We start from the raw sequence: 27,501 nt of genomic DNA on the forward strand, positions 1-27,501 counted from the left end.
AAAAGCGTCAGAGATTTCTACACACACACAAACACACACACCTTCATCCTGGCAGGCAAAAGGCTTAGATGATTCACACATGTATTTTTTTATTTAGATCAGGCACACATGCCTTATTTAACATTATTTTATTAATTTAATTCATGAGTCACCTATTTTATTTTATTTTTTGGCTAAGCAACATACACAGTGAAACAATGACTTTAAAAAAAATACAGCAATTCAATCATACTACCCTAAATCAATGAACCAATCCAGTAATAGTACAACAATACTTTTTTATTGATGTTGATTTATTTAGAATAATTTAAAAACTGCTTAATAAAAAGCCCCTCTAACAATATAAAACAATAATCAATAAACTACAGATAAAAGCAGCAAATATTAAAAACAAGTATCCATAACTAAATTATGTGTCCAGATAAGTGCTGAAATTCATTAATGGTAAAGGTAAAGGTACCCCTGCCCGTACGGGCCAGTCTTGCCAGACTCTAGGGTTGTGCGCCCATCTCACTCAAGAGGCCGGGGGCCAGCGCTGTCCGGAGACACTTCTGGGTCACGTGGCCAGCGTGACATCGCTGCTCTGGCGAGCCAGAGCCGCACACGGAAACGCCGTTTACCTTCCCTCTTGTAAGCGGTCCCTATTTATCTACTTGCACCCGGGGGTGCTTTCGAACTGCTAGGTTGGCAGGCGCTGGGACCGAACGATGGGAGCGCACCCCGCCGCGGGGATTCGAACCGCCGACCTTTCGATCGGCAAGCCCTAGGCGCTGAGGCTTTTACCCACAGCGCCACCCGCGTCCACAGCTGAAACTCATTAGAGACAGGTAAATCAAATCCAGCAATCCAAAGAACAACAACTCAGCCCAACTATTGCAGACCCTCCAAGTGTCCCTATTTTCCAGGGACATCCCTGATTTAGAGAAGCCATCCCAGTTTCTGATTTGATCCCAGAACCTCCCACTTTTCCTTAGGACATCCCTATTTTCATTGGACAAATGTTGGAGGGTATTGAGTTATCTGACACCCCCCCCCGAGGCATCTGAAGGCAATTCTGTATAAGGAAGGTTTTTTTAATGTTTAATGTTTTATTATGTTTTTATATATGTTGGAAGCTGCTCAGAGTAGCTGGGACAACTCAGTAAGATGTGTGGGGTATAAAAAGTAAAATTATCATCACAGAATGTGGCGTCCCTATTTTCATCAGCGAAATGTTAGAAGTTATGCTATTGTCATCATTCTGCAGATGCAGATTATTGGTGTTCAAAGATGCTAGAGATATTAAAAGGGCTAAGGAAAGAGAGAGAAAAACTTTGCCTGGCATCAAAAAGATATAAAGTAGGCACCAGCTAAGCCTCTCAGGGTAGGGTATTCGATAGATGGAGGGTCACTGCCGGACAGACTCTCGTAGTGAAAGGGGCTTTTCTCCTCCTCTTCTAAGCTGTGTGATAATGGCCTATTTAGAGATGGTGCCTGCCATCTGCAGTTTTTATGAGCACTTACTTAAAAAATCCTAATCAGCTGCATTTTTGTGAATTAAAAAGTTTCAAGCCGAATGATCTAGCTGATTAATGAAAAGACGGCTTATCATATCAGCAGCAGCAGCAACTGCAAACTGGCACAGTTGCAAGGAAGCCAGGGGTTGACCACCGGTTGTGTTATTCAGCCTCAGCTGGTCACAGGGTCTTCTGAGACTTCCCACCAGAATTTCAAATGCAAAATGGCCAACCATTGCCAATCTAGGGGGTGCAGTTGTGGAGATGGACCTGAGGGAGCCTATCTCCACTCAGGTCTGCCTCCACACGTTATATTCTGGCTGTGCCAGGAATGGGCAGAGCACTCAGCAATGGATATCCCATCTGCCCACCTGGTATATCTTGGCCCTACACAAAGGTAAGCTAAAAGAGCACATGTTTGACCTTGCTGTGGAATTAATCAGATGCTGTATTTAGGACCAGGGAGGAATTTGCCTGTCTGGAGATTTTGCCTACCTCATAGGCAAACCTTCTGGCAGAAAAGCCATTGGGTTGGATCCTTAGTCTAAACTGGAACTAATGTTTATGGTACTCTGGTAAAGAAGTCTATGGGGAAAGTTTTGCCCAAAGGCCCAGACAGGGGCTAATGGGCCAAAAGGCTTCCCACGTGGTGGCCTGGCAGTTCGCCCCATTTGATCTGCATTATGGGAGGGTTGCTTTAACCTAGGATTGACCCTAAAGGAGCAATGAGCCAGCAATCAGGATAGACTGATTCAGGATACATACCCAATGCTTATACCAAAGCCTGCTTATCTCTGTATTCAATAAAGTTGGGGCCATTTCAGTCCCAAGCTGTTGCCATGCCATTATTGGTTCTTATGCCCCCTGCCCCCAGTGAATCTAGGTTTGCTGTGCCTGCAAAGCTTTGTAGCCCTATATTTTTCATAAAGCGCAAGGTAAATATCAGTCATAACACAGTTATTTAAAAGGGAATTTTCTCCTGTGACCTAGGTAGCACTGGTAGCATGGAAAGCTTTATGTGTTGTCTTGAATACTGGGAGACCACATAAAACAGCAAACTGAATTGGGCATGCAAAATGTAGTGAAGAAAACCCCTCCTTACCATGTTGTGCCAGACAAGCCTGTGAGATACGTAATGCAGTCTAAGAAATTCAGTTTCTGCAGACCCAGAAGGCTTCCATACATTGCTGCAAATGACCTGGTCCCACCACCTGTTGTCATGATTGCCACCACAGGCAACTGTTTAACGCAGAGAAGCAAAGAATGAACAGTAAGCTGCTGGACCTTATTCCAAAAGTACCATGTTTGTGAAAGAAAATAGCAGATGATCTGCAACATCGGTACTGTCATGTGCACTTAGCATTGACAGAGGTTTATAGAAGTTACCTAACATATTAAACATAATATTAGCAGTCCGGAATATTAAGTGCATTGAGTAAGGTGAAGCAAACAGCATATTGTTTCCCTCTTGTTCTTCCACTGCCCGTACAGGATACAGCTGCATCAGAAGAAGCTTTGGGTGGAACTGGGCATCTTTGCATCAATGTGTGTTCCACCCTATGAACCACAAGCCTTGATAAACCATTATAATTAAATATCTGGCATGTGATCCTTTTAAGAGAAATGGCTATGACCCAGGAGGCCAGCTTCTGGAGAGCTGACTCAGAGGTGTGGCACGGCTAGAGAAGTTAGTTTCTGATCTGTACAGGCTCCTAGGCAACATCAGGAATAAAGTTTAATTGACCATTAACTCAGCTTGTAGTGTCTTCATTCTTAAACAGCAGAAGGCAGTAGGAATGGACAAATCTATCCACTCTACTTTTCTCATTTTGTCCAATCTCAAATGCAAAACCCCCCTGAATTTTCCCTCCATTCCTAGGTTGCAGCCTGCCCCAAGATATCTAGCACTAGTTCATGAATGATGGAGCTAGCTGGCTACTCTAACCTTCTTGGGGAAAGAGGGAAATGAAAAGGTCCTGTGTCACCTACCTCATCATCCTGCAGCTTTTCCTTTAATTGGAGGATCTTCTTCACAGCTGTAGCAACATATTTCCTTCTCTTGGTAAGGAAATTTTGTTCTTCTGCACACAAGTCATAGGCCAGGCGCACATCTAAATCCTTTGACCTGCAATACATTGCTTTAGCATTGCTTCCAAAATCGCAATTCAGATGATTTGCATAGTTGACCTAGTTGAATATCATGAGCAGTAGTGGACCTTGGAGTATCAACTTTCAGTGGCAGCCCTGTGTGACACCAAAATTTGGCTCACACACCTCTCTCCTTCCATTCTACATCATAGTGGTGGCACCTCCAAGGTGCCCTCAAGGCTCCACGCCCAGTGCAACCAAACTGGACCAAACTGGTCGCATTTCCCTAAATCCATGAGGATGCCACCTCCAAGAAGAATGTAACTATGGCTCTTGCCAAGGGTACAACAATGATGAGACTGCAGGTAAAATGGAGCAGCCAGTTGTGTGATACAAAAAGCTGCTCCAAAATCATCTATACTATATTTATCTAGTCTTACTAAAGCTAATCTGACTTTTGCACCTATAGTGCAGTTACATCAACAGTGCAGTACCTATAGTGCAGTACATCAGCAGTGGCGGTCTTAGAGGCCCTGAGCCAGTGGCGTTGCAATGGGGGGCATGGGGGGTGGTACACCCCAAGGTTCCATGCCTGCGGGGGTGACAAGAAGTCACCCCATGAGGGCTCACGGCGATGTGAGCAGCCATCGCGCCACAGCAGCCGCCTTTGGAGGAGACTCCGTTCGTGGCTGCAGCCATGAGCAGAGGATCCCAGCGCTGGCAGCAAACTGCTAAATACAGCGCATGTATGGCATTGCACGCTTGTGCTGTACGTAGCGACGCTGCACATGTGCTGTATAGCAGTTTGCTGCCGGTGCTGCTCCAGCGCTGTATGGACGGTGCTGGGATCCCTCCGGCACCGCTACAGGCGTGTTCATGGCTGCTGCGGCACTGGAGGGATCCCAGCACCGTCCGTATGGCACTGGAGTGGCGCCAGCGGCAAACGTCTATACAGCGCATGTGAGGTGGCGCTACGTACAGTGCATGCGTCGTACGTAGCGACACCGCACATGTGCCCTGTCGTGATGCCTTCCCCGGGTGTCATGATGCCTTCCTTCGCCCCTGCCCTGAGCACTGAAAAGATTATGGTGCCCTCCATATGTAATTCAAAATCAAAACAACACCAAAACAAAAAATACAATTATATTTTTCACGTAACTTACATGTAAGGCCCTCGAGCCTCCTTCCCAAAGCCAGGTGCCTTCCTTGCCCACCTTTCAGAAGGCAGCATGAGGAGGGGGCGGGATTTTGGCATTACACAGGGTGCCATAGTGCCCAGGCCCACCACTGCTTTCTTGTGTTACCAAAACATTCCTGAAACATACCATTTCTGCTCAGTCACAGTTAGGACTCCCCTTGCCCTGTTAATTTCATCTATGTTTAAGCGTTATAAGGTTGGCTTTTTATAGATCGGAGCAAGAGAAACTCACTCTAGATTCAGAAAGGGCAACAAAGTGTGTGAATTAGTTCCTGAATGATCTCACTTCTGACATTCAAAATCATAGTTTCCTGAGAAACGGAGAAACAAAACTGCACAAGCTTAGATGAAATGGGCAAAGAAAAACAATGTTTTACCAGTCTTTTGCCTTCACATGCAGATCAAACGTTGTGTCCTGAAAATCAAGAGAATGGGTAAAACCTCAGGCATATCATAAACTATTCTGCCCTTTTAAGAGCACAGCATGACAAACAAAGCAGTCCTGTTGTGGATCAGCTGGACTGCTACTGCAAATCTAGGCATTTGTGCTGAGACAGATAAAACAGCAACCAAGATTATGTTGGATCAATCCATCACCCTCTGTTGGATGATTTAGAAGGATTGGGTCCGGCATCATTTTCACTGTGTGTGTGCCAGCACATCTAAATCCTTTGACCTGCAATACATTGCTTTAGCATCGCTTCCAAAACACAGCAGGGGGATAGCTCAGAGCCCGTTTAAGCCAGCTGTACTCAGCTTCTCTGAAGGAATAACCCAAACATCATGAACCTTCTGCTTGTTTGGGTTATTCCTTCAGAGAAGCTGAGTACAGCCGGCTTAACCTTGTTGGAAATTGGCACTGTTTACTTAATACCCACCTGCTTAACAGATTAGCAACTGAATTACATGTTCTTTGGGCCTAACTTGCCACAAATTTATCCATCTTTCTGCTAGGAAAAAGCAGAGTGATGCTCCTGAATTGGGCAAAAGTGCTTTTTTTTCCTGGCTAATTATTAGGAACAGAGGAAGTTGCCTCATACTGAAGCAGATCACCGATCCATCTTGCTTACAGTGCAGTTATACGCATGTTTATGCAGAAGTTCTATTGAGTTAAAAGAGGCTTTGCAAACTGAGCTATAGCATTCCCACACTCACTGACAATTATTTAAATTAAATGTTTTCGTAAAGATAAAGCACTTACCTTTCTTAATGTTATTGTCTTTTCCATGGGAAGCTCATCCAAAGGTAAAACCACAGAGATATTACTGTCTGAGTTTCCTTTAAATGAAGCCAGCTAAAAATACACCAAGAAAAATTAAAAGAAGGTATAGAAATTTAACACAAAAATTCTACATTACCCTGCGGTACAGTAACATTGACATATTTATCACAAGCTGATGTGCACCACTTCTGAAAGCTAAATGAAATTTGTGAATCCAGCCCTTGTTTTTGTTTCTGAAACCTCTAAATCCAGCTGTATACATTAAATACAATATACACACATTTTAAAAATAGAGCTTTTTCACGTTGGGGGTAACAGAGTTTGGTGACGAATCTCCCACACCCACCTTTATTTGTTTCAGTCAAACCACATTAAATATTATTATTTATTTATTTATTTATACCCCGCCCATCTGGCTGGGTTTCCCCAGCCACTCTGGGCGGCTTCCAACAAAATATTAAAATACAGTAGTCCGTCAAACATTAAAAGCTTCCTTAAACAGGGCTGCCTTCAGATGTCTTCTAAAAGTCTGGTAGTTGTTGCTCTCTTTGACATCTGGTGGGAGGGTGTTCCACAGGGTGGGTGCCACTACTGAGAAGGCCCTCTGCCTGGTTCCCTGTAACTTGGCTTCTCGCAGTGAGCGAACTGCCAGAAGGCCCTCGGCACTGGACCTCAGTGTCCGGGCAGAACAATGGAGGTGGAGACGCTCCTTCAGGTATAAAGGAGGCTGTTTAGGGCTTTAAAGGTCAGCACCAACACTTTGAATTGTGCTCAGAAACATACTGGAAGCCAATGTAGGTATTCCAAGACCGCTGTTATGTGGTCTCAGCAACTGCTCCCAGTCACCAGTCTAGCTGACACATTCTGGATTAGTTGTAGTTTCCAGGTCACCTTCAAAGGTAGCCCCACATAGAGCACATTGCAGTAGTCCAAGTGAGAAATAACTAGAGCATGCACCACTCTGGCGAGACAGTCCGCGGACAGGTAGGGTCTCAGCCTGCGTACCAGATGGGGCTGGTAAACAGCTGCCCTGGGCACAGAATTGACCTGCGCCTCCATAATTATGCATTATTATCAAAGGAAACATACCTTTGACCACTGCATCTTCTTAGGTAGTATGATCTCCAAATTTGACTGATGATTCTTGATACAGTGGAACTGAATGACAGTTCTGTTACTAGGTCTGGTGTCAGGAGCCAGCGGAATCTTCTGTGTTTCCTCATAGGAACCCTTTATTGTTAATGTCAGATCACCTTCTAAACAGAAAAAAAATTAAGCACAAATAGTTCACTTGCTTCAAAAAAAGGTTTTGTCCAAAAATCAATCTTGTATATGATCCAGATATTCAGAATCCTGGAAATTAAGAGGAGACCCATGCACAACAGGTTAAATGGGGTGTTGAAAATGGCAGCTCGTGATAATTCACATTTGAGACGAATTCTCTGGCCAATTCCTACAGCTCTCCTCCGATTCACCCGGACTGGTGACAGTGGCAATAAATGCAGAAATGGTGGCAGTGGATGAGAAATCTGGAGGCCTTGAGACACCGCCTTTCTGGCACTTTGAACATTAGCATCCAAGATGCGAGGTATCCTAATGTTTCAGGTACAAAAGGGGAATGATGCCTCTCAGACTCTAGATTTCCTTCTCTGACACCCCCCCCCCCCCGGTGAGGACTTACAGGGAGCAGAAGCTTGTGGGAAAGCATTCAGGAACCCCATTTCATTCCTGAATATGTTACCAGGAGTGTGAAGGGGCTTCAAAATTCAGAATTCAGCTTAAAGAAAGTAAAACACAAGCTCTTTTAGGAGGGAAATAGCTCAGTTAACCTAGTCAAATCCTAAATCAAGCCCTGAAGGAGTTACCCATCACTAGTCCCCAGTGGCGCAATGGGTCAGTGTGTCTAACAGTTAATCAAAAGTTTGGTGGTTTGATCCCCCACCCCTGTGGAGGCCTGTGGACAGCATTCCTGCATTGCAGAGGGTTGGACTAGATGAGCCGCAGGGTAGCTTCCAACCTACAATTCTATTATTTAGTAATTCAATACTCGCTATATTTTATTCCCATCACCTTTAACTGTGCATTAGTCTTTACAAATTTCAGAAATCCGAGCTCAAAAAAATGGCATATAACCAACAAAGCAGTGTTGATCTACAACCAAGGGAATATCATTCAGAGCAGCAATATTCAGCAGGCAATTCAGAGGGAGGGGGTTTCAGAGGCAGCCCAGGGATAAGGTAAGATGTTGATGCCCCCCCCATGGCACATCTAGACTGCCCTTTTCTCTACTCAGTCTGGAGCTAGAACACTCAGTCAGATGTAAGAAAAACTGTGGAAGGATGTGAAACAACTGTAACTTGTCTGATCGGCAAGCATCAATCCTCCTACTACAACTCCTAATGTTTTCATTTGTTACCCATCTTTCACCCTAACATCTCAGTCAAGTCACAACAATTAAAGAACAAAGATAAAAACAGTTTAAAAAGAACTTATAAATCCCAAAGAGATGGGCTGGAAAATTTACATCTCAGGTATCCAAGCCAGGATAAAGAGGCACATCTTCAGCTAAAAGCTGCATAATGAAGGTGGCAAACACACCTCTGTGCAGAGGGTGTCCTAGAACTTAGGGACTGCCATAGTGAATGCCCTCTCCTGAGCCATCACCACCCCAGCTTGCTGAGGACCAAGAGGACCTCTACCGATCTGAACACCCAAGGGGGCCTTGTTTGGAAAGAGAAGGCCTTTCAGACATTTGAGGCCTATTTAGGGCTCTAAACATGTGAGCATCTTGAACTTGGAATGGAAATGAACTGGCAACCAATGCAGCTGTTGCATAACAGGGGTTATATGAGATCTCAACAGAGCTCCAGCCAGTTACCAGAGCATGGAGTACGGTGGCCAAATCATCTCCGTCCCAAAGAGGCAGTAGTTGGTGACTCTTTTGGACAGAGATGATTTGGCTGCTGTACTCCATGCTCTGGAAAAAGGCACTCCTAGCCACTGAGGTCACCTGAGCCTCCAGTGACTGATTTATCCAGGAGCACCCCCTGTGGACCTGCTCCTTCCAGCCAAGTGCAACCCCATCCAAAAGAGGCCATCTCCGCATTTCTCTGATGTGAGAACTCAGGACACATAACATCTCTGTCTTCTCAGGATTCAGCTTCAGTTTATTGACCTACAACCAACCCATCACTACCTACAAGCCCTGGTCTAACACCTCAACCTCCTCTCCCAATTCAGATGGAATAGGGAGACAGAGACAGAGCTGGGTGTCTCTCTTGATAGCAACTCGCAGTGGCTTCATATTGATATTAAATGCCATGGGGAACAAGATGGACCCTGCAGAACACCACAAGGCAACTCCCACGGTGCCAAACAGTAGCCTCCTATAAATTCTTTCTGGAGATACTTCTGCTATATGGACTACATGTTCTTGTACATTCTGCATTCACCACCAATAGGATGAATGGCATGAGCAAGGAAGCAGTACATGAAGCAAAGGATGTGTGTGGAATGTAAATGCCGGATATTCATTTGGAAGATATTCATTACCCTTCAAAACTGCCATGCGGACACAACACTAAACTGGATAAATCCCAAATACTGAGTCATAAAGACATTGTGAAATGGGTTAGTGCTATTTTGGACTGTCCACTCAAAGTACTTGAGTTTATTGAACTGTGCCACAAAAACACAACCTTCAAAGTGGCGTCAGTTGCAAATGTTTTTACTCAGGTAGGGACACCTAACCACAAAATAAATGAACACATTATCATGTGTGAAAGACATGAGCTTCTTCTTTTATCCCTTGAAACCAGAAACAAGTCAAGGGTCAAGAAAATGTAACAGATGTGATTATTATATATCTTCCAGTGTTTGTAAGCTATTGATTTAAAGCAACAAATACATAACGAGTTAAAGATGCAATGACCTCACCTGTGTATTGTTCCTTCAGCTTCTCAATATCCACTGTAACTTCCAAACATGAAACTTCTCGTGACTGCAGGAACAATGGGGAAATAAAGAGCAAAATGATCAATGGAATCAAATATTTGCAAACCTGCATGAGATCTGACTGGTTATTCCAAATTAGTATACAAAATCCAGCATTCTGCCCCAGCCTCCTTGGTCCCTCCTAGCTCCCAGTCTTGCTGTCTTCCCAACCTTCCTCCTACTCTGCCCTTCCTTCCTATGACACACATCCCCATTCCAAACCTTTTTATTGACAACTCAACTCTTTGCCTCCTTTGTTTCTCACTCCTTCAATCTGCCAAGTAAAGGTGCATCTGGCTCGATAAGGAAGGAAACAGAAAACCCACCTAAACCATCCATTGTGGGGACTGGACATGCCAAGGACTGAACCTGAGGCTTTCTGCATGCAGAGCATGTGATGTATTAATGTGCTACAGTCCCTCTCTGGGACAATGGGTAGTCCATAGCTGGAGGGAGAGCTCTGGACCATTACATTGTCACCCAACCAGTTGGTCATATCCAAACAGCTCTCTGATGACTGTTATTAGTCCTGCTTGATTAATGTTAACAAATTACCCTACTTTCCATGTAACTATAAATGCCCAGAGAGGTTGTGATCCAGGTGGTTAAATGGCCTACATAGTTCTCATCGGGCTAGTAATTTCTAATCAACAACAAGAAGAAAAACATATGTAATTGCAAATCTCTGCAAAAAAGAAAAAACAATAATTTTAAGGGCTGATACATTCAAGTTGTGGGGTAGGAGATAGGGTTCAAATGAATAACAACAACAACAACAACAACAACAACAACAACAACAACAACAACAACAACAAAACCACTGGAAGGAATAGCAACTTGGTTGAAACCATTTTAACCAACAGATGTCATCTGCATTAGCTGAGCTGAAATAGGCAGAAGGAAGCAACTTAATCCCTCAGTACAGAAGCAGCACAGAGTGTTCCTTGCTTACTGCAAGACAATATGGGTTAAGGTTTGCACACAGCAGCCATTTTATAGAAAAGGACTCTGAAAATGAATAATTACCACCAAAGTTCCATTTGTAATGATGTTTTCAGGATCATCTGGGCTGAAAAACAAAATGGCAGATGAAAATATTACGGTCCATTAATATTTTCTATGGGACCTTTAAGGCACAAAATACATTGTATTTAGTTAGGTATTATACCTTAATACCTTACTACCTATACCCTTCTCGTTGCATAGGTTTTTATAGCCAACAGGCTCTTTTGACAGATGGGGAACTGAGATGTAAAGATATATCCATTATGGATGGAAGTAAACACTGTTGGAAAAGACATTTAACTTCTAGAGCAGGGCTGGAGAACCTAGAGTCCTCCGGTTGTAGCTGAACTGCAGCTCCCATCATCCTGATCAATTGCCATGCTGGGTGGGCCTGACGGGAGTTGGAGTCCAACAACATTTGGAGAGTCACAGCTTCCCACGCCTCTTCTAGAGCTCTGGATGTTAAGCTACAGAACGAGGAGATGTGCTGCTGGTCCTCCTATAGTTCTTCCACTAGCCTCATATATGTTGTCATAGATTAGTGCCGCAATGGACCCCAGAATCAGATTCACTTCAGTGTAGTAGACTTCTGAAGCAAGTCATTCAATGTGAATCCACACTGCATCATGTGGTTGGAGCTCCATGTTCCCTTGCATTGGGGACAAGAGAATTTCCAAGGCATTTGGTGGGTGGGTGGAATGGCAGGTCTCCTGACCCATTAAGACATCACGCCCTAACAATCAAAATGACCCCTGGTGTCCACCTTCAGCAGGGAGGAGGGGTGGATTCTTGCAACAGCGACTACCTGAAAGCCTTTCTTTCAGTGCCACTTAGCTCTCAGCCCCCGGATCCCCAAGGTGCTGTCCTTCCTCCCACCCACAGCACAAATGGAGCTTAGAAACTCTCTTGATGTCAGTGTTCAATTGCTCTGCTGATCTTATATCCAGTCATTCCATCTCTGACACTGGCAGTCCCAGCTGGCAGGGCCGTCTTTAGCAGATGCAGCGCCGGGGTGCAAATATGTGCCCAGAGCCCCCAACTTACCACGGATAGTGTTGGGGTGGCCGTAGCTGCGCACTGCCAGCCATCGGGGGGCACAAGTCTCCCCCATGCCACTGTGGGAGAGCGATCCCCGCAGAGGCTTATGAGGGAAGCTGCGCACCCGCCAGCCATGTGGTTGGTGGGGCATAGCTTCCATCCTAAGCCTCTGCGGGGATCGCTCTCCTCCCAATGAGGCGTGGGAGGGAAGCTGCACGCCCGCCAGCCTTATGGTTGGCGGGGCACAGCTGCCATGCATGCAGGGAAAGGGGAGGCCGCCGGCAAAGCCATGCAGCTCCCCCACTTGCTGGGGCACCACTGAGAGGCCAGCGCCCTGACGCGATGCACCACTAAGCCCTGTGGAAAAGACGGCTCTGCCAACTGGCTCCTTTGGTGCTCTGTGGTTTATACCAACTTGCCTTCTAATACAGGGCTGCCATGAGCTGCTCCTGATTGTGAGCCCTATAGCCCAGCATGAGGACGTTTCACGAGTTGTAGGGAAGGAGAAAATGTCGCTTTCTCTTTCCCACCTCCTAAAAGTACTCCACTTCTATGGACCCTGAGGATTGCTACAAGCAGTTCTCAGGTGGCAGGGACATCAGGGCCAGTCCAAGACAGTTTGCTGCCTGAAGCAGAAGACAAGATGGCACATTCCTACACGCATGCAGTTCCACGAAGAGAAGTGACTGGACTGGCAGCAGACCTTTACTTCAAGAGGAATGCCCCCAGCATTTGTCACCTTAAGCAATTGCCTCACTCTGCCTATTGGTAGGGCCAGAGAAACAGAAGAATCTATTTGCAACAGCCACTAGCCACAGCAATACAACGGACTGAAGACAGAGGTAAAAACTTAACAATACAAAATACATTCTGGAGGTTTACATCTATAATCAAATAATACATCTTATTCTAATCGCCTCTGCTAAAAAAATTGCCATTTTTGCTGTTACCTGGTTATCTTGATCTGCTAGAAGGAAGGACACAGTGGCAATGGTAGCAGAGGACTACTACAACAGAAACACTGGCAGCTTTCTTACACCAAGTGAGACCACTACTCCAGCTTACTCTGTATTATCAAAACTGACTGGCTACAGCTCTCCGGGGAAGGCTCTCTCCCACACTTACCTGGAAGTGTCAGGGATTTAACCTTGGGCCTACTGCATGCTCTGAGTTACTAGTCTTTGTTGTGGATCCCTATTTGTAGCAACCGAAGACTTTCCAAGAATTTTTGATTTGGGGCCTGCTAGTAAGCCAAGTCCTAACATTCTAATGTTGGCAGGTCCGTATATTGGATTTTTATTTTTATTTTTTGGTCTTTTTAGTAGTCAAATGTCATTTTAGATAGCATGTGGAGTTTCAGATGCAGCCATGAATCAACTGTCTTCAGCCAAAGGAAGCAAGAGCAGCCGGTGGAGTATTTCAAACAAAGAATATTGAGGTTCATAATGTGTTCTGGCAAAATGAAATTTACACCCTTCATTACACCCCAATACTTCCAAAGTAGTGTGTAAAAGAATAGAGAGGGAGAGTCCCTTGACAGAACGTAACCTAGGACTCAGCTAGATTGGTAAAGAAAAAGTGATTTATATGCATTGAATATGCGATATAATGTACCACCAGATGGCATTATGGAGTCCCGTTTTTCTCTATCTGGTTGCCCTGTTTAAATTTATAGCATTTAACTGAAACACTTCTTTAGTGTGTCTAGATCCAGCCCAAGTGTTAATGTTATATAGTAGCAAATTTAGCTTCTGCTAAAATTTAAAAAAGGGGGGGACACGGGTGGCGCTGTGGGTTAAACCACAGAGCCTAGGACTTGCCGATCAGAAGGTCGGCGGTTCGAATCCGTGCAATGGGATGAGCTCCCGTTGCTCGGTCCCTGCTCCTGTCAACCTAGCAGTTTCAAAGCACGTCAAAGTGCAAGTAGATAAATAGGTACCACTCTGGCGGGAAGGTAAACGGCGTTTCCATGCTCTGCTCTGATTTGCCAGAAGTGGCTTAGTCAAGCTGTACACCGGCTCCCTCAGCCAATAAAGCGAGATGAGCACCGCAACCCCAGAGCCGGTCATGACTGGACCTAATGGTCAGGGGTCCCTTTACCTTTACCTTTAAAACTAAAAAAAAGGAGAAACTAATGTTGAGTGTGAATGTGTGCAACAGAAGAAAAGATGGAATCAAACTCTGATAATGCAAGGGGAGACAGTGTGAAATGTACATCTAAAATGTAAGAAGTACTGTATATGTTCTGGGAAAATAACTGGAAGTAAAATGATAAAAGGGAACAATGGGTGGCACATCATGTGTGCGGCGTGTGAAATCTCCTAGCACCATTATCAGCAGCAATTGCACAAAAAATTCCCATCTGGCTACAACCTATAAGCACTGTTCTGACAAATGTTCCCCACCCCCCAAAAAAAGAAAAGTTGCCCCAAATGCTCCAGGCAAATTTATAGTGGGACCTACTGAACACTTCTTTCTTTCATGGCTCGCCAAATGCCAGAATTATTCATTAATCTCTGACTACAACAATCCTATAAGGATTCAACTCAGTCAATATCTACAATGGCACAGATATGAAACATTTCTACCAAAATGAAATGAATGCATAAGTTGGTGTGAAGTTTGGTCTAAAGGGCTGTCTTTTCTCCCGAAAAACACTTAGATGGGTTCACAAAATAATTCACCTTCACCTCGCTGTGAGAATGTAAATATTGTAGGGGACAACCCAGTGCAGTGTAGTGGTCAAATAACAGGACAAAGACTGTGAAAATTCAGGTTTAGAACTCTTGGGTCAGTTATGCTCTCCCAGCATAACCTACCACACAGGGGTGTTGTGAGGATTCAATATGGTGAAGCATTAAGAAACATGTTAGGCATTCTGAACTCCTTAGAGGGAGGGTGATTTAAAAACGCAATAAAATAAATTATAAAAACAGGGCCAGCACTAAAACAAATATTTAAAAAACATAGACGAATACTTTACTAAAAAGAAAAAAGCATACAAGTTTGATTTTTCTTCATAGTCAATGTTTTAATATATATCTTATACATTTTATACATTTATTTACATTTTTCTTTAGCTTTTTTCCTTTGTGGTTTTCACGTAGGCTTCTTGCTGTTCTAGGAATACATAATCGTGCTCAGTTTCAAATCTGTTGGGAAGAGAGAAAAGTTAAATTAACCACCCATAGGCAGCATGTCCACAAAGATCAATCTTTAGGAATCAAACTCCCCCCTATGAGCCCAGATCCATGAGTAGAGCTTTCATGGTTTCCTCATCCATCTCCACGGCAAGAAGACGCCACAGAAGGGCTGGTGGGAACCACAATATTCACATAATACAAGGTGAGAAGTTTGTCTTCTATGCCTTGTTACATACTCTTTAACCTTCTTCTCTCAGTCAAATGCCCCAAAGTGGGGAAAGGATGCCTTCTGGTATAGACATGCCCGATAAATTACTTTTAGGAATGTGAAGCGCCATTTGCTTCTTCAAGAGCTACAAAAAGTTTATTAACCTCGAATCCTGTGCTCCGTTAGAAGCCAGGAGGCCTAGGGATATCGATACTGCGAATCCACCGGATCCAGCGTGTTCCCGTCGCTATAAGGCCTCCTTCATTACCACCACCATGAGGAACAGGAGGAGGAGCAGTAGTACGCGCAGCAGCAGCAACCCGGGGCTGTCTTTGGACCCTATGAACAAACAAGAGGAAAAAATGCTGTCACTTGTGAAACACGACAAAGCAATACAGGAAAACAAAAACACACCAATGGAGTAACTTAAGAAGAAGAGGAAGAACTTACCTCCTCAGTCCCTGCCTGCTGGGGCATCAGTTGCCTCCTTTAGGCAGATCTGGCCTCCATGTGGAGACTCAGTGGAGGATGGCAAAAGCATTCCATGACTCACCCCTGTGTAAAAAGGTAAAGCCCCCTGGATGGTTAAGTCCAGTCAAAGGCGACCTTGGGGTTGCGGCGCTCATCTCGCTTTCAGGCCAAGGGAGCCGACGTTTGTCCACAGACAGCTTTCCAGGTCATGTGGCCAGCATGACTAAACCACTTCTGGTGCAACAGAACACCGTGACGGAAGCCAGAGCACACAGAAACACTGTTTACCTTCCCACCACAGCGGTACCTATTTATCTGTTTGCACTGCCGTGCTTTCAAACTGCTAGGTTGGCAGGAGCTGGGACAGAGCAACGGGAGCTCATTGCGTTGCGCGGATTCGAACCGCTGACGTTCTGATCGGCAAACTCAAGAGGCTCTATGGTTTAGACCACAGCGCCACCCCCTGTGTACAGCTGCTCCAAGTGGTCAGAGGAATCATGGCATCTGGCTCTAGCATGAAGTTCATACATACCTGCTTCATAACATGATGCTCCCCAGCTTGAAGCACTCAGCTTGTAAACTGAGCACTTTGTCCCCCAAAGTTCTTCCCTGGCTCAGTAAACTTCTGGAGAAGTGTGCCACAACAATAACTACTCAATAGAGATATCAGGAGTCTGAGATGCCACTGAACATGCTCACAATAGAAACCCAAGTGCCTTGGGCCTTGTGGTTTCCGGGGCTCCTGGACATGCCTACTGAATCCCTGCTGCTGCCATTTCAGTGTCCCAGGCATCAGAAAGGAATGGCCATTGCTCCCATTGCAGCAAGGTCAGTGAAGGGAAAGGGGCAGAATTCAGGAATTTACAGGTGTGGGGAAAGGAGATGGGAGGAGGAAATGGCATTTTGACTCATTCAAACTCCCACATGATGTTATCAGAACTGCAGCACAACTTCCACATATTGGTACTGGGCCCAGAAAAATAAGATGTGTTGGAATATACAAATTGAGCTGAAGAGAGTTCCCCCATCACTAATTTTGTTCATGAACCACGTAACACCCATAGCAAATACTGATGTCTCGTAGTAACAGAAAGAAGCGCAGCTGCAATGCTGTAATGTACACAGACACACCGACAACTGTTGTTAAATTCAAATTTTCACCATTTTTTGGTACCAGCAATTCTACCCAGGCATTTCATGTTGACATGCGATTTTAGTAGGTGTAAATGTTTTTAAATGACTCATTTTATTTGTTATATTTTATTTTTGTGTATCTTGTTTTTAATGTTTGTTTCTTATTGGTACTGTCTTGTAAAGCACTTAGAGGCATTTTGTTCGAGTAAGTGGTATATGTATTTTGTTAAGTAAAATAAAAAAACTATGTTAACTATTGAATCAATCGATTTTGTCATGGTTGTGATGGCATATAATACCAAATGTAAAGGTAACTTCCAATGCCAGGTATGTAGTGATGGGAGAGTGGAGAGAGAGGGAGAGAGGGAGAGAGGGAGGGAGAGAGAGAGGGGGGGGAGAGAGAGAGAGAGAGAGAGAGAGAGAGAGAGAGAGAGAGAGAGAGAGAGAGAGAACTGGCTCAACTTGGAACAAGAAGTTCCCCTTTACAAATCCACACATAAAATTCCCAGAAAAATGGCATGGCATACAAGCTGAAAGTTGTTCCAATAGAAATTATTAAACCAAAGTTAAAATAACACCTGCTTAAGAGTTAGTGATTCCTTCCAACTATGATTCTGTGATGAGATGTTTCAAGTGATGTTTAGCGCTCATGAACTACACTGAGCTACAGTGGTACCTCGGGTTACAGACACTTCAGGTTACAGACTCCGCTAACCCAGAAATAGTACCTCGGGTTCAGAACTTTACCTCCGGATGAGAACAGAAATCACACAGTGGCAGCACAGCTGCAGCAGGAAGCCCCATTAGCTGAAGTGGTACCTCAGATTAAGAACAGTTTCAGGTTAAGAACAGACCTCTGGAATGAATTAAGTTCTTAACCCGAGATACCACTGTACTTGTCTCCAGTGGCAGATAAGCAAGGGCAGCAGAACGAACTCCCCCCGCCCCGTCTGCCTGAGGCTGCACTGCCCAAGCTGACAAAATGAGCACACCCCAGACCAGTTGCTGCCACACCATTCAAACTCCTGCTGCTGGCAGCAACTGCCTGCCTGAGCCCTCTGTGGCCAGGCCAATGCCTTGCTGAGATGTGAAGCGCCAGTGTCACCCCACCTGAGCCCCCCACTGACACCTCCTTGATTTATCTTCCCCATCTAAAATGGTCAGGCCTCCTTGCATTTTGAAAACATGTATAAAGACACGGTCAGAAAAAAATCTGAAATCACACGCCCTTGTCCTTTCAGAAGGACCAGCGTCAAATCTTAGAGCCACTTCAAACATGATGAATCACTATTACATGCAAGGGGAAATGGAAAACTGTTGGCAATTGCTGCTCACCTGACTACTTCGTTCACTACATGGTGTACAAGCGAGGTTAATGATTCACATTTTCCCAACCCATATAGGTAGTGAAGCAGATCCAGGAGAGGTACACATAGTGTGCTGCACTCCGCTTGCACACTTCTCCCACATTATTTGAACATATTTGGAGCATCTCTTAGACGCATGCACTCCATCTCCCAAAGCTCCTGGGACTAAGGTCATTTGCAGTTAGTGCCATTTTTAATAAACAAAGACACACAATTTAAAATATTTCCAGGTGAGTTCCCTTCCAGGCATTTTAAGACACAAAGAGTAAACCATAAGCAGAGTATAAATGGGTTCAGGTTTTATGTGTTTCATCCGTTTCTGGGATAAAAATGATATAAGGAAATAAGACACCACTATGCAGCCAGTTTTTCAGCCTGAAGAATGATACCTGATAGTGAATATACTAATCCAAACAGGGTTGGAACACACAGAGGGCCAAAGATTGAGGCCACCACAGAACCAATGTACAGTTTCACAGCCACTCTTTCAGTGGATAACATTCTCTGAATTTTAGTATAAAAAATAAAAATCTCAGGACCAGATTCAACTAAGCTATTCTGCTAATGGAAGCCAGCGCAAAGCTCCTACAAGTGCAAGAGGGCTTCTCCCACACACCTCCCCTCAAAGTGCTACCACATCATTACACCAGATTTCATTAGCATGAAAGAAATGGTTTTGAATTTGCATTTTTTAAACCTGCCATATTTTGAATTCGCGATACTTTTTTTTTTCTTTGCTTTGTTTTTGTATCCTATTGTATGCTCGTAATTCAGCTGAAATGCTGATGGTAAAAAAATGAGCCTCTTTTCAGTTTCATTGAGTAATCTCAGCACAGCTAATTTCTCTCACCAAGGCAAACACACCAGCAAATAACAGATTCCTAACCCACGCAAGAAATGTGTTTGCAGCAGCCCTGCTAATCGACCATTACATCCACAGTCTCCCCAACATCTGTGTTACACACAAACACACAAGTTAAATTATAATTGCCTCTTATAGCCACACTGATGTGATTCTGCACATAAATTATAGAGTCTTTGCAATATTAAGAGTTGTACTCACATGGGCTGTAATGTGAACTCTACCTCCAACTCTTCCTGTGTCTAAAAAAAAAAAAGGAAAAAGAATGACTCCTCCCTATACAAAATCTCCTTTTCTACTTATCCATTGATAATATTTTATTTTTTGGCACTTTACCCTTCTCCCAGCTTGCAGAGAAGAAAGTAGAGTCAAGTAATGATTACGCCTCATTATCATAAGTATCATTTTATGTGTTCACAGTATTTCAATATCAATGTATACTATTTGGATGCTACAACCTTAGTTCCTTCCTGAAAACAGTCCCAGTAGTTCTCCACTCCTTTCATGCCCATGAGGAGGAGACAGGAAGCTTCCATTTCCAATTTTAAACAACCCAGTATTCCCCATGACATTCAAACTTGGGGGACTTTGGTTTGTTTAAATTATGGTTAGTGAAATAAACCAGGATTTGACTGTTCTCAAGCCATGGTTTAAACAATCCACAGTTCCCAGAGTTCAGATGTCACAAGGAATACTGACTTCTTCTAAATCGGGAACAATGTCTTCCAGTCTCCTCTGGTACACAAAATAAGTTGAGAGGGGGATTGAATAGATGTATAAACATAGCAGTAAACCATGGCTTTCCCTTACATATGAACTGAGATAATGCAAGTTTACATCTGGGAAGTCACACTTGTGTATCTGAACATAATTCAATTATTCCTTCAGGTCCAGAAAATGTGTTGTTGCAAAAGTTGCTTCTAAAAGCAGTAAAGTAAAGTAGCAAGTACATCTCTTGTTTGTAACAATATAAAACACAATATTATTTTGTCATACTCACACTAAAGGATTATAATACAATTAAGCTTTAGTGACTTATTTTATAGTTCCATATTTAATAATAAAAATAAATTAACTAGACAACCCTGAATATATTGGATTTTCATTTTTCCCCACTGACAAACTCCATGATTTTCAAAGTTAAAAGGCAAAAACTTCTATGTTATATTCAGCCCAATTGTAATCTAAACTTTGAAGAGAGCTTAATTTTGAAAAAGCATTTAAGCGATAATTTGGCTATCAACATTATACATGAGCAAAATCAGCAAACAGGTTTACTCTTTAAAACGCACACAAATGACCAAATGTTGACAAAACTCAGTTTCTGTGTGCCAAAATTGCTGAGATGTTCACACTTTTGGTCATTATCATATCAGCCTGTGTGCCCCGGAAATGTTATTTAAAAATTCACACATTAATCAAAATGCAATAAAGCGAGTATCTAATGCAGGGTAAAGTCCAATAATGCAATGAGCTGGTTCACATGTACTGCTAAGTCATGCTTAGCATGAATGCATGTAAGCATCCAGGCTCCCAGATAGGAAAATCCATCTGCTTTGCTCTCTCATCTGGTCCTGCTGCTTCTGCAATGCAGAGACCTAAGCCATGGTTGGCATGGCACATCATCTGAACCCACTTCAGACAAACCACAAAGTTTGTTAGAGGGCTACATCCCTTGGTTTGTCTTGAGGAGATAAATCAAGAACCATGGCTTAGCTCACTGCAACTGCAGAACTAGAGAATGAGCAAAGCAAGAGTAATGTCCTTTAAGCAACAGTTTAACTTAGTGCTCCGTGGAAATTGAGCCAATATGTCACAGGCATGCAGTTGTTTCACTGTACGTATATTTCTCAGTGTAACTTCACCACTCACCGCTGGATTCAAGTTGAAGTTCACACGACTAGTTCGCCCAGTTTGCAGTTTACCGACATCAAAGAGAACTGTGAAAAGGTGGTCATCTTTGGTGAATGTATCTTCATCACAGACTTTTAGCTCCAGAATATTCTAGTAATAGAAATACATTGTGATAATAATTCTTTTTAGAAACCTGTATTTTGAGTTTCAAAGAAATGACAAATGAACTATGCAGGCTAGCGTATGCAAGTTCTGTTTCTTTAGGTCCATAAGGGATATGTAAATAAAACAGCCTATCCTTCTGGTTCCTCACTCATAAAACTTATAGGCCTCTCCCCCAGAAGCTATGTTTTCAGATGTCAACTGTTCTTTGCTGTTCTCTTTTCAGAAGCAGGTAAAGAGATTTTGGAGACTGCTATTTTTCTATTGTTTTATATAATTTTAAGCTGTGCTTTTATATTGTTTGAACAATGTGTTTGCTTTTATTTCACTCTGTAAACTGCCTTGTGAAGATTGCTATTGTAAGAGAGTCTGTAAGCTTATTTTAGTTTTGTTTAACAGCGTTTATAAATGTAAACTTGAAAAAATGAATGAAATTCTTAATTTTAATCAACAGTGTTGCACACTTTGGGAGTTCATCTTATGTGGGGGGGATTACTAAAGGTAAATACCCACATTTTGCCTGCATACTGCTTAAATTATTATTTTTAATGCTTTGGGTCGCTATGCTCATTCAGGGTGGAATCCATTTGGTTCCCTTGTGAGATGTTGCAGTGTGGACTGCTCCTGCTCAGGCTTCCAGCCAGCCTTCCTTCCAGGATATTCTATTCCATTACCCCTCTACCCCAATTTTCTCAAACCCCCTCCTCACCTAAAAGTTGGTATTCCATGTCTGCTGAGCATGATCAGTCTTTACTACACTGTTTTGTGGTGGGTTCCCTGTCCGTCTGTCCCCCCCCCCACACACACACATAGGTTTTTTCACTAAATATATTTTAGGGTTTCTGCAACCCTTTGAGTTCCTCCAAACCCGCTTCCCTCTTGCATGTAGATGTCGTCCCAGACTCAGAGAATGAGTTTGGGAATAGTATATAAGATTCATTTGTTAAGAGAACCTAATTAGAATGAGCAACATGGGAAAAAATACACATGGTCTCACCTTTACACGGCTGTCAATCCTGTAGCAAAAGGATTGATTCCACACTGGATTTTTACTGTTGGAAACAGTTATGGTCCGGACTTTTTCACTTGTAGCAGTTGGCAAGGATAGACACACGTAGCAATCAGATTCAGTAACTGTAGAATAAGATGATAAATTATATAGGAGTCCTTCAACGCTGAAACAGATAGGGCATTACTAAGGCCTCGTTTGCATTATAAATTTACAGCAGTATCATACCACTTTAACCAGTCATGGTCCCCCCCCCCCAAAAAAGTAGAGTTTGTTAAGAGACCCATATTCCCCTCCCAGAGCTACAGTACAGTTTCCTGGGAGGATGGACTGTCTGTTAAACCACTTAGGGAATTGTAGGTCTGTGAGGGCAATAGGGAAGGGTGCTGGAGTCTGACTCAGGGGATGGGGGGTAGTGTTTGGTGGGGACTGGTACCAGCCAGGAGGCAAGAATCAGAGGCAGGAGGCAAGCTTCAGAGCTAGAGGAAGAGGAGGAAAAGGCAGGCCAGGCAAGTGAAGGGCTGGGTGCTTCCCCACCCTCCCCTGCACCACTGTCTCCCAGAATTAGGAAGGAACTGAAAAGGGATGTGCAAAGGAAGTTTCCAAGCACACAGCCCATTGGCAGGGAGGTACATAAACTGGTGGGGAGGGCTGGCCCTGTTTCCACAACTGCTCCATAGAGCACAGACCTGGAAATAGCTGCCTAACCATTCAGTAGCATAGCGTGGGTTGCCAGTGTCCAGGGCTGCGCAGAGGAGAGAGTAGGAGGGAGGGAAATGGAGGAAGTTAGCATGCACATTCAACTGTCTAACAGCATCCACATCACCCGGGAGAGAGCAGCAACAGAGATAAGAAAATAAGAGTCATTCCATTGACTGGAAAGGCCACTTCCTGGTTCACATGGAGAATCAGCTTTCAACAGAGCCCGGCATTGGAAATGCACAGCTGTATTGAGGCAGCACTGGGTGTTGAAATTTTGTGGCCCTAATAATTTTGAGCCTGAGACAACTGCCCTTTTGCCATCCCCATGCTACGCCACTGTAGCTCTGAGCCCGGCTTCGGCTGGGGAGGGCGGGATATAAATAAAAATTTATTATTATTATTATTATTACTACTACTACTACTACTATTGGTGTGCGTATATATCCAGAGCTGTAGAAGTGACTGTGTTATCTTTGATAATAGATATTTCACTATCTGCCTTGTGCATTCCTCTGGCTGAGAAGCACCCCTGACAGGGAGAATCAAGGCCTTCTGGGGTATTAAGGCTGTGAGCCCCTCCATCGTAGGTTCAGGTTGTATATATATGTAAATAAACCACATATCATAAAGACACCACAGTCGCCGCTGTCCATTATTCTGAAGAAACCAAATCTTGGGTAATCTCACACCACACAGAGATTGGGGTGGCATGTAACAATAATGTCCAAACTAGCCAAAATTCCAGTGTCCTTAAATCTTATTATATACAGTATATAATATATACTGTCTATATAGATATTATATACAATCTGTATTATATACTTTTTGCCAATAGTTTAAAAATACCTCTTCATTGTACTGTTTTATTGTTGTTAGCCGCCCTGAGCCCAGCTTCGGCTGGGGAGGGCGGAATAGAAATAAAATTTATTATTATTATTATTATTATTATTATTCATAAAGAGCGTGAAAGAATCCACCTGTACCATTTGTCTCAAACTTTAGGCCTCTCTCTTACATAATTGCAGCTTCCTATTACATCACCTCTTTCCTAATAAGCATATTATTTTGTCATCACTAGTCAGCACTTAAGAGCTTTGCATTTTTACATGTACAAGAAAAGACATTTTGCAGAGTGTTGAACTTGTATGTGTCCAGTGACTGGTAATTAATTGCCATGTAGCAATGTAAGTCAACAATAATGAATCACTTGGCGGCTGCAATCTTCAAAGGAGTCACACTCGTTTAGCATTGTCTTGAATATGTAATACCTTGGGTGTTAATTAAAAAAGCCACATCCCCACCCTTCTATCCCACAATGCTCATGAGCATGGATCCAAAAACAAGAAAGTTCAGAGAAGGAAATAATCCTCTTCCCTCCACCTGCCTTACCCCATGGCCAGCTGTGCCCCTAAAATCCTCTGGTGGGTTGTGGGCCTTCATAAACAGTGCAGGCTGGAGCACAAGAAGCTGATGGTGGGAGGGAGGGAGGAAAGGGATGAGAAACTTTCCTTCCATGAACTTCCTTGAGTTAACTGGAGGGCACCAGGCTGGGAAAGGCTGCCATAAGACAATAACAAATTGGCTTATTGGAAAAGGAGAGGGGGCATTCAGATGTGAGGAAACAGGAAGCCAAGCTTATTTGTGGATTCCTAATTTGTTTCTCCCATTCATTCCTGGTGAGCAGCAAAATGGGAATGATCACGGTGCATGTAGCAGCACACTGCTGACACACAAGAAGAACCACAATGAACCAGAAAACTGGGCTTGGTCATTGTGACATGTGAGCATGACCATTGAAGTCCAAAAGTGGGGTGAGGGATAGAAGGCTTTATCCCATGAAGCAAGGAGGAGCAGGAATGTGGGAATAGTGGATGAAAACTCAAAGTTCCTACTTGAGCTTAGAGAAACCATTGGTCAAACCAGATCACATTCTCCTTGTCCCTGTGGGTGGCAGGATTAGGAAATCAAACGTTGCCTTTGGATCCTGTGTTGCTGCCAAATGACACAGTAGCCATCCCCGTGTAACAATATATGAAACAGCAATGTTAAGATGTTTCATGTTTCTGTAATGCCACAGAGTGGCAATTGACTCATTGCTACAATTAATAAGTCATTACTTGAAGCTATAAGCAGGAAACAAAGTGTGGTGGAGTCACTGGGGCACGTACTGTATCATGTTCCTAATAGCTATGAAGTATTCTGCCTGTCAGACAACATATCTGTCTGCCCCAGGTGTCTAAAATGAAAGGAAGTCACAGAGATAACCGGGGCCAAACATTTGCAACGTAACCAGAAATAACTTGTTTTCTACATATAACCCAAGAAGACAACCTTTTCCATAAGGAACCATCTTTTGAGGATGGGGGGAGGGAGCCATTAAAATTAAGGAAGCTTTTTTCCATGGAGCTTCATAAATTTAGGTTTTGTTTTGTTTTAATGGCGTTGTTTTTAAAGGACTCCCTTGACAATCAAACATTATTCAGAAAGGATGGATGAGAATTGTCATTTGAAGGTTCATGGAATCTGGTGGACAGTGTGGATTTCTTTTGCAACGATAACTGTTGTATGGAACTGGGGTGTGCACCAACCACAAGATTCATTTCACAACCTGATTTGGTACTTCAGACAACAGCTTGATTTGTTCTGAAGCACTTTGGTGTCAAATACAAATCCTGATTTTGGAAGAAGAAGAAGAAGAAGAAGAAGAAGAAGAAGAAGAAGAAGAAGAAGAAGAAGAAGAAGAAGCAGCAGCAGCAGCAGCAGCAGCAGCAGCAGCAGCAGCAGCATGGCCTTCCTATTCACTAAATTCCAACCCACTGCTCCCTCCATTGGTGGAGTAGGAGTAGAGGCAGCAGCAACTTCTGGCGGGATCTCATCAAAACCTCACGAGACCTCACGGTGTGCACAGAATCTCATAAGATTTTGGTGAGAAGCTGCCACTGTGCAAGCTTTGTAAGGGAAGTGGCAGTGTGGGCAGAATTCTACCCCTGTGTAAGGTCAAGTAGAAAGTATCTTTCAGATGACCCTGGTGGTCTATCTTGACTCAGTCCATGTTCCTCCTTCATCATATAGATGCCAGCAGGATCTTGAGGGATCATGACAAGTCTTCTCTTGCCGATAGACCCACTCCAGAAATAAGGGAACCCCTTTGCAGACATTGCATGAAGACTGAATGCTCAATTTACCAAAGCAGTAGCAACTTCAACAATAGTGTTATACATTTTGGGGACCCCCAAAACCCTAGAAATTAATAAATGGTAAAATTTTCATTATCTGGAGTACTGAAGCAAAGATTGCAGGCCAGTGGAAAAATACAAGCTAAGCTTCCTTTCCAAACCTCACCTGGGATAGAGGCATTAACATGACAAAAGGTTTTTAATCTGTTGGGAGCCACCCAGAGTGGCTGGGGAAACCCAGCCAGATGGGCGGGGTATAAATAAATAATAATTTGCCCATCTAAGAGGAATCTTGGGCCTGGGCAGACAGAAGATTGCCAGGGTAACGCGGTGTGAGATGACAAGAAAAGGGTGTCTTTAGAAAGATGTGCTGGGAAGAAGGGGGAGAAAAAAAGACAGAGATCCATCTTGGGCAGGATGGCTGAAGGCTGGCGGGCTGGGAGAGATGCTTTTGACTCCTGTTCAAGCCCTACTTGAAATGACCATGCTGTAAGATCTGGACTCTCTCCATGCAGACTGATGTTGTAAATATGTGAATAAACCATATTTCTTAAAGCTATGACAGTCTCTGCCACAACTTCAATTCTCCTGGAGTGGATTTTTCTGTGAAAAGGCTTGAGAGCTCAACTGTGCTACTAATCACAAATTTTCAGTTTGATCATGTGCACAAAGGCATCCTGTTCCTTAATTCTTAGCATATGGCTAAGTGGGACACATTTCTGTTTACTCTGCATACAGTGCGCTCCCACCACTGGCTTGGGAAGCAGGGTGCACACAACATTAGCCCCAATCCATACATATCCTGTATCTATCCTGGCATTTCTTATGCAGTGTTGTATTTTGATGCATTTCCCCCCCCAAACCAGCTTCAATCTGGACTGAGAAAAAGAAAAGCCTCATTGCATGTTAAGCTGGTAAGGTGTACACAGCCTATGGCTGCCCAGCTGAGCCACAATTTTGTACCTGGCTGTGGTTGATCAACCTCAGGGTTCTAGCAAAAACAAAGTAGATCTGCAAGTCTGCCCACCCAGCTCTAGAAGGATGTAATATTTGGCAGCAACAGAGATACTCACAAATATCTGCCTTCTGGATATTCCTGGCTCTCAGTATTCTTATTGTGAGGAGTCTGAAAGGAGTTTCTTCTTTGTGCTGATATAAAAAAGCAACAATAAATGAATGGACATGGGGATTTGAGGGTGCCCATTAACATGCATATATACAAATAGGATGGAAAATGAATGATATAGCATAAAATGGGGGAAAGTTTTGCTTCTGCAATTTGGTGATTTCTCACTGATGCAATGCAGTACTTCACAAAACACCTGCCCTGTTTGTATTGCATATTTTAGAAAAAGTGTTAAAGAGTTAGAGAA

General features: G+C 43.5%; 1 protein-coding gene across 1 annotated transcript in view; it reads right to left on the reverse strand.

Moving 5' to 3' along the window:
- The window catches only part of LOC128411390 (cytosolic phospholipase A2 epsilon-like), a 48,816-nt gene that overhangs the window by 8,786 nt on the left and 12,529 nt on the right, over positions 1–27,501 (reverse strand). Inside the window, exons 3-13 of the mRNA XM_053383723.1 lie at positions 27,202–27,277; positions 22,239–22,375; positions 21,098–21,229; positions 19,427–19,467; positions 11,024–11,066; positions 9,941–10,004; positions 7,094–7,260; positions 5,984–6,076; positions 5,160–5,197; positions 3,486–3,621; positions 2,599–2,735 (exon numbers count right to left, since the gene is read on the reverse strand). Of these exons, the coding sequence (XP_053239698.1) occupies positions 2,599–2,735; positions 3,486–3,621; positions 5,160–5,197; positions 5,984–6,076; positions 7,094–7,260; positions 9,941–10,004; positions 11,024–11,066; positions 19,427–19,467; positions 21,098–21,229; positions 22,239–22,375; positions 27,202–27,277 (1,064 nt within the window). The remainder of the gene's footprint in view (positions 1–2,598; positions 2,736–3,485; positions 3,622–5,159; positions 5,198–5,983; positions 6,077–7,093; positions 7,261–9,940; positions 10,005–11,023; positions 11,067–19,426; positions 19,468–21,097; positions 21,230–22,238; positions 22,376–27,201; positions 27,278–27,501) is intronic.

The sequence above is a fragment of the Podarcis raffonei genome, chromosome 1, assembly GCF_027172205.1.
Source record: "Podarcis raffonei isolate rPodRaf1 chromosome 1, rPodRaf1.pri, whole genome shotgun sequence".
NCBI lineage: Eukaryota > Metazoa > Chordata > Lepidosauria > Squamata > Lacertidae > Podarcis > Podarcis raffonei.